The sequence below is a fragment of the Emiliania huxleyi genome, assembly GCF_000372725.1.
Source record: "Emiliania huxleyi CCMP1516 unplaced genomic scaffold EMIHUscaffold_57, whole genome shotgun sequence".
NCBI classification, from domain to species: Eukaryota; Haptophyta; order Isochrysidales; family Noelaerhabdaceae; genus Emiliania; species Emiliania huxleyi.
In genome coordinates this window covers 642,614-649,224 of record NW_005197722.1, presented here as the reverse complement: position 1 = coordinate 649,224, position 6,611 = coordinate 642,614, and the positions used below count along the sequence as shown (strand labels likewise).

The 6,611-nt window shown below is 63.5% G+C and overlaps 3 protein-coding genes across 3 annotated transcripts; 2 read left to right on the top strand and 1 right to left on the bottom strand.

The window, feature by feature from the left end:
* Positions 1-803: 803 nt before the first annotated feature.
* On the bottom strand, positions 804-2,140 carry EMIHUDRAFT_357315 (hypothetical protein). The gene is made up of 4 exons (XM_005765067.1): positions 1,978-2,140; positions 1,644-1,764; positions 1,493-1,575; positions 804-1,424 (listed from the first exon to the last, which is right to left on the bottom strand). Exons 1-4 carry the CDS (start codon positions 2,108-2,110, stop codon positions 1,096-1,098), a joined length of 666 nt encoding a protein of 221 aa, XP_005765124.1. The 5' UTR covers positions 2,111-2,140; the 3' UTR covers positions 804-1,095.
* A 1,998-nt stretch (positions 2,141-4,138) lies between these two features.
* EMIHUDRAFT_104191 (hypothetical protein) lies at positions 4,139-4,954 on the top strand (the record flags this gene model as incomplete). Its single annotated transcript, XM_005765066.1, has 1 exon — positions 4,139-4,954. The coding sequence occupies one exon, from the start codon at positions 4,139-4,141 to the stop codon at positions 4,952-4,954; it is 816 nt and encodes a 271-aa protein (XP_005765123.1).
* Positions 4,955-5,821: 867 nt separating this feature from the next.
* EMIHUDRAFT_213485 (hypothetical protein) lies at positions 5,822-6,507 on the top strand (the record flags this gene model as incomplete). The annotated part of the gene is made up of 3 exons (XM_005765065.1): positions 5,822-5,904; positions 6,004-6,187; positions 6,442-6,507. The coding sequence occupies 3 exons, from the start codon at positions 5,822-5,824 to the stop codon at positions 6,505-6,507; spliced, it is 333 nt and encodes a 110-aa protein (XP_005765122.1).
* Between the last annotated feature and the right edge of the window lie 104 nt (positions 6,508-6,611).

Sequence of the window (6,611 nt, the reverse complement as noted above, 5' to 3'; positions counted from 1 at the left end):
AAAACACGCCTCCGTGGCTCGGGTTACACCAATCCTCGCTACCCAACGCGGCCAAAGGATATCCACCTCGAGAACCTCGAGAACCTATCGCTCCTCACAGGAAAAGAGAATCGTGCCAGGAAAAGAGAAACTCCGCATCTGTGTGTGCGGCGGAGCCGGGCATCCTTTCCAGGCTGCCCGAGCTGGTGCGCGCGCGCGGCAGCGGTTGCTATTTTGTGACGGCCCTGGCGAGCCGCGGTTGCTACTTTGTGACGGCCAGCCACCACTCCGTTCGCGATGATCAACCCGCTCTCGCTCGTCGCCGCCGCCGTCGCAGTCGTGGTCGGCATTCGCTGTGCAATACTTGGTTGCAAACGTCCACATAAGAGGTATTTGGTCGAGAGAGACAGGGGCGTGGTCAGCTCTCTCGGGTTGAGGAGCCGGCCCCAGAAGGGGACGTTCCGGCTCGAGTGTGGCAGTACCTTACTGATCCTGGTCATTAGAGCTGCCAGGGATAGCGTCAGGAGCCGGTAGGAGTCAAATCCTCTCATATTTGAGACATCGTGTCCCATATACTCTCGCACAACACAGCGGTTTTTAGCACATGCCGCACATTGCCCTTTCGCCTTTGCCGGGTCGCGGGTGTGACTGTGAGTTGATAACTGCGGACTCCAAGTGCTCCCAAGACCCTGCACCGGCACCGGCCATCGCGGAGCGGGGTGTGCCGCCGCCGCGCGCGTTTTTTTTGCTGCCACTTCTCCAGAGCCGCCGAGAGCGCGCGGGCTGTCTCACGTGTCACGTGTCAGGCTGAGCTTGAGGCCTGAGCTCCACACCGACTAGAGAAAGTAGAGTTTACACCACATCGACGCACATTGTCGGTACCGCGTCGTCGTCGTCCCACTATCTGGGACCGCCTCTCTCTGTACTCACAACGCCGACACGTGTGCCGCCAGTACTGAGAATATATGCCACACGCGCCGCGGAGTGGGGCGGCCCCCAAGTCGGCACACTGGCCGCCGCCGCCCCCCTCGCTCCGCACACTGGCCGCCGCCGCCCCCCTCGCTCCGCCGTTCACGCGGCCGTCGCCGGCAACGGGCGGGCAACCCACATGTGCAATCACGGCGCCGGCTGGCCGCTGCCAAAGCTCGAAGCAGTGGCGGGGGCGGTGGTGGAGGCGAAGGTTGCGGCGGCGCTGAGGCCGGCGCGGCCGAGGCTGGGCGCGTCCGACACCGCCTCCATCGCAAAGGAAGTGAACGGGTTGGCGCCCGCCGACGCGTCGCTGCCAGTCATCGACGAAGTGAGCCCCGGCTTTGGCTGTCCTCCCGCCGCGCCCGCCGCCTCCACGGACGCACCGGTGCCGCGTATGCAGTGGCTCGTCATCTGTATGGCGCCGACGATCGCAACCAGCAGGATACAGATGCGAGAGATGGACCAGTCGTGCGTGCCTAGGAGGTTCCGAGAGGGTTCCGAGAAGGTTCCGAGAAGCTGCGAGAGATGGACCAGTCGTGCGTGCCGAGGAAGGCGAGGATGCCGATGAAGACGTAGAAGCCCGCCTTGCCGCGCGGGACCGAGAGGATGTGGAAGTACAAATCGACCCTATATTCCAGATGGAGGCGTGAGGAGATGTTGTTCACCGCAGGGCGCGCGATGGAGGCGAAGCCGACCGCTTATTGAGCGTCTTGAAGACTGGCAGCGCCTTGAGCTCCGAAGTGAGGATGAGGCCGGCAAAGATGATGTTGTACACCGAAAGGACCATTCCGAGCGGGTTGAGCAGATTGATCAGCCCTGCGGCACAGCGGAGGGGAGGGTGGCCGCGGGTGTTTGGCCGAGCGTGCTCGCCGCCGCTGCAGCGGGAGTGGGGCTGGCGGCTCGCGAACGGACGCGAGGCGGCGGCCTCTGTGCCGCGTGACGCGTGCTGCGCCACACCCCGCTCACGTCCATGCGCGCGGCAACGGGCACGTTTCTGCGTGTGCGCGTGCAGCGGGGATGGCGCCGCACCCGACAGGCCACCGATAAACAGGAGCACGCCCGCGATGATGGAGGTGAGGTGCATCGACCGGTCGGGGTTGGCGCGCATCGCGCTCCAGCAGTCGGCGGCGCGCCCAGCGAAGCTCTTGCCCTCTTCCGACATTGTGCCACTCGTACCTGTTGCGCGGACTTGCACAGAGGGATCTCCTAGAAGTGTGCCCGCCTCCGTCGGCGCTGCGCAAAAGAATTCGTCACCGGGCCGCGCGAGAGGCGCTGATGGAAAATCCCTGTGTGGTGGCGGCGTGCCGTCCTCCCATCCCTCCCTTGGGTTCTCCCCTTCTTTCTTTCTGCGCTGATGGAGAAATGCGGTGTCTTTTGGGGGGGGGGGGGGCTCTAGTCTGCAGAGTATTGGAGCCGACAAGAAGAGAAATAGGGGCCCGCGGTTGTGCGTTTATGTGAACTCTTAATGACAAGGTTGTGAATCCCCAGGGCCTCCCCAGGGCTGAGGGCTCGCACCTCAAGTGTCAAGAGAGAGAGCCTCATAAAAAAAGGAAAATCGGAATTCAATTTAATTCGATGTCCATGTTTCAATGCTATATAGTGTGGGAACCCGCCGCGCTAGAAGTGCAAGCGCTCAGCCGTGTGGCGGTGGAGCGAGCAGGAGCAGGACGGCTCCACGGTCAGGGTCTGAGCTTTCCTGTCGCTGTCAAGGTTGTTGGGAATCTGGCATCGGGCTAATCTTGACCGCATTGATGATCGTCAGATTGTGAGGTGCACTGAACGCCCCCGCCATCGACTTCTTTCTTGCATCATACGAACGGATGCTCAGATGTCGCACGTCCATTTCGTCGCAGCCGGACGTGAGCGCTCGCCACGAAGGGATCTCATTCCTGCGAGATGCGGGCAGGCTCTCGCGCGCTAGCTGCAGTGAGATCCACGTCGAGTAGTTGCCCCTCCCGCCCGCACGAAACGACCTGGAGAAGCCTCGCTCGCACGCAAGGTCAAAGCCGCAGCTGAAGAGTTCACCGCCATACGCGCCTGCGGTGAACGGGTAAGGTTTGACAATGTACCCGTCGATCGGCGTGCTGTTTCTTCCCAGGCTTGTGAACGCCTCGTCGGTTCCGCTCGCCTCGATGGGCACGCTGGTCAGCATTTGGCGCGCGGAGGCCCGTGGGATGATGTTTGCGACGCCGGCCATGAGAGCGGTCGGCCGCCCCCCGCCCAACACCCAGCTCAGCCTCGGATGTACCCCGCACGAGACCATGTCGAATCCGATCGGGCTGTACGAGCTCACGTACAGTATGCCGAGGGGGCGCACGTTCGCGAGCACAAAGTTGACGCTCGGCAGCCGCGGGAACTGGACGACGACGTCGTCCTCCACGAAGAGCGACCACGCCAGGCCGCTACGGGCAAAGTCGAGCAGCGCAGCCCACAGCTTGACCAGCTGCGAGGCGTACTTTCGTTCGTCCTTGGGAAGCTTGGGCATCCCGTACATCTTGCTGCCAAACATGCACGCGCGTTGCGCCGGCGTGAGATCCTCCTGATCACAACCTACCACCAGGCGCGTGGGGATGCCTAGCCGACGGAGCTGGACGCGTTGGAAGGCGCTGCGATTGCCATCGGGCGAGTGAGACCAGAGAAGGACGTAGGCCCGATCCACGTTGAGCTGTCGCGTAGGTTCCAACTGCGGAAGCGACTCCATGGTGCAGCTGCTGAGGACTCCATGGGCGCAGCGTGGCAATCGACTACCATGCGGCTCGGCAGCTCGATGGTCCATGCGGAGCGCGTCATCCGTGCTGTTGTGACTGTAGACGCGACTCTGTGTAGCTGCTGAACGCTGCATGGGCTCAGCGTGACGGCTGACTGCGAGTCACAGTCAGAGGGGACAGACAGCGAAGCCGTGACTAGGCGGATAAGGTATGAAACAAGAGCTTTTCATATATCCGCGCTCCGTCAGAGTTCGCTCCCCCACTGAGGTCTAGAGACAAGAGTCGACAAGCTGCCGAGCCCAAATCACTGTGTGTGCCACATGGAGAGCCCGCCTCCACTCTTGGCGCTGCGCAAAAGAATTTGAGCGCCGGTTTCGCGCCGCCGCAGTCATCCCGCCGCGCCTGTTTCTCCTTTAAAAAATCTCCTCCGAACACTCAAAAAGAATCTGTGCCGGGACACCCACGCCCTTTGCACGCGTTCGATGGCCGAGCCGGTGAAGCACGTGGACGCATCGGGCCACGAGCACACGCACGGCCCCACGTCTGCCAAGATCGTGGCGCTCGGCACCGTCACGGTGGGCGGCGCCACCTTCATGATCGACCGCGACGGGCAGATTGAGGCGGGCAAGGAGACTGAGTTTGGCGTGGAGCGGATCGCCGGCGCAGAGGTGGTGCCGAGCGGCGCGTGGCTGGCGAACCCGCCCGGCTCCAACGTCGAGAAGCTGTGCGACCCGGTGACGGGCGACGGCCACGAGCAGCACTGGCACTTCAACGTCACGCCCCTCTACCCCGTCAAAAAGAGCAAGTTCGTGCTGCAGGCTGGCGGGGAGGAGGCTGTGGTCGACTTTTGCCCCGGCGCCGGCCCGTGCAACGACGGCATCATGTCCGTCTTTCCGGGCGTCGGCTTCCTCGAGCTTAAGCTGCACGGCGATGCGGGCGACCTCGAGCTGTGGCTGTACGCCAGCGCGGGCAAGCAGACGTCGTGGCAAGCGCGCACCGGCAAGCCCTCCCCCTTTGACATCCCGAAGGAGACGGTCGTCAAGCTCACCTTCGCGAGCCACGAGGGGAAGACGGTCGAGCTGCGCGTGCGGAACGGCGACCAGAACGAGGACGAGGACGGCACCCCAAACATGCGCGGCGGGCGCACCAACTACTTCATCTTTCCGGGCGAGAGTGGGCAGGACCCGACGTGGCTGATGGGCGAGAAGTGGCGCGGCGTCGTCTCCGTCTCCTTTGAGGCCGATGGCAAGCCGCAGCAGAGCGACCCGTTTGTGCTCGTGCCACACGAGGCGCTCTGAGCATCATCGTTCCGGCACCGTCGTCCTTGGGTGCTGCGGAGGCGCGACGCCGGAGAGAGCCGGTGCCGAGGAAACGTCCAGGAAAGGGGCGGCCCGCACGCGGGCGAGTGGGTCGGCGAGCGGAGTGCGGGCGACGTGCTCCCGTGCGCACAGCGCGGCTCGCGTGTGGGTGGCTGTCATCCTGTGCGCGATCAGAGATATCAGTGCAGGTGTGCACCGTCTGCGGCGGCGGGCGGGGCTCTGAGGGACGGCGCTCAAAAGTCTGCCTCCTCTGCGCTCTAGTCTGGCGTCTGCGCGGAGAGTCGAGTTAGAGTATAGAGAGAGGGCGCACACTCACTTTGGTTTTCATGCGTAACTAATCTATCGGCGACAGCCGAAACGGGAAAACGCCAGTGCAGGGCTCGCCCGCTCGAGACAAATTGAATATTTGACAAAAAAACCCTCTCCACAGAGTCTCACACTCCTCCGCAAATCCAACATGCTCGCATTGCACACATGGTCTCTCGAGCCTAGGGAGCCTCTCTCCCAGTCCGACCCACGGTCACTCACACTGTACACGCGGCCCTATCTCTGCGGCAAGAGGCGGGGCGCCGGAGGCGGAGCGGTGGTGGAGAGAAGGCGCCGCGCGGCCCGGACTTAGAGTCGTAGGCGCTCCTCGCTCCCCGTCCGACGCAGCCGACGAGCGGTGGGCATAAATGGACAGAACTGTATCATGACCGCACGCGATGCAGCCAGTGCGGTCGAGCCGGCGATCGGTTTGAGCGAGGACCCGGGGAGTGCTCAAAGGAGCGCGGCGGCGACTTCTCCACGCTGACGGCGAGCAGCAGAGTGAGAGACTCGCCCGAGCTCTGTCGACGCCGGAGGGGGATGGCGCCGCCGGAGGGCAGGGGGTGCACCCTCGAGGAGAAGGAGAGCCGCGAGGACCAGCCGTGGGACGAAGACGGCTTGCGGTAGAGAATGCTCGGCGAGGAGTGAGGCCGCGGCTCGCTGTGCCGTGCCAAGGAGGAGAGCGGAGATCGCGCGTGAGGCGACCTCCGCTGCTGCGACAGCCTCGGCGAGCGGCGCGGCGAAGGGACGGATGGGCTCCTTGAGAGCGGCGGCGGTGGCGAGCGGCCCTTTGAGATGCTGGTGCTGCGCCCGAGCAAGCGGCCAAGCAGATGCTGCTGCGGCGGGGCTGGCGTAGCGGGAGGAGAAGCAGCGACGAAGCGAGGGAGCTTTGGCGCAGCCGGGCAGGTCATGAGGCGGTTTGGGTCCACGATTTGACGCCACCCATGAACCGATCACCGAGAGCGAGCGGAAAAAGCGGCATTTTGTTCTTTTTCTTTTTTCGCCTTCGTTGTTAAGGTTCCCCAGGCCACTTTCGGGGGGCAAACCCTGCCCGGCCCCTAGAACCCCAGGTAAGGCCCAGGTGTGGCCTAGGGCATCAGAAGGGACCAAGAGGAGTCCAGTCTGAGCCATAGAGCCCATGTCTTTCTTTGCCCCCGAAGGTCGCGTTCAAATGCCCGGAACGGACGTCACAGTGGTGTCCGGCCGGCGCGATCACCGAGCTGTGACGCTCAGGGAAGCCCGATGAGGTACTGGTTTCTTTGCCCAGGGCTGGCCTTCCCCCCAGGCTGGATCAGCTGAGCAAGGTTTGGGGAGAATCCTATAGACAGAT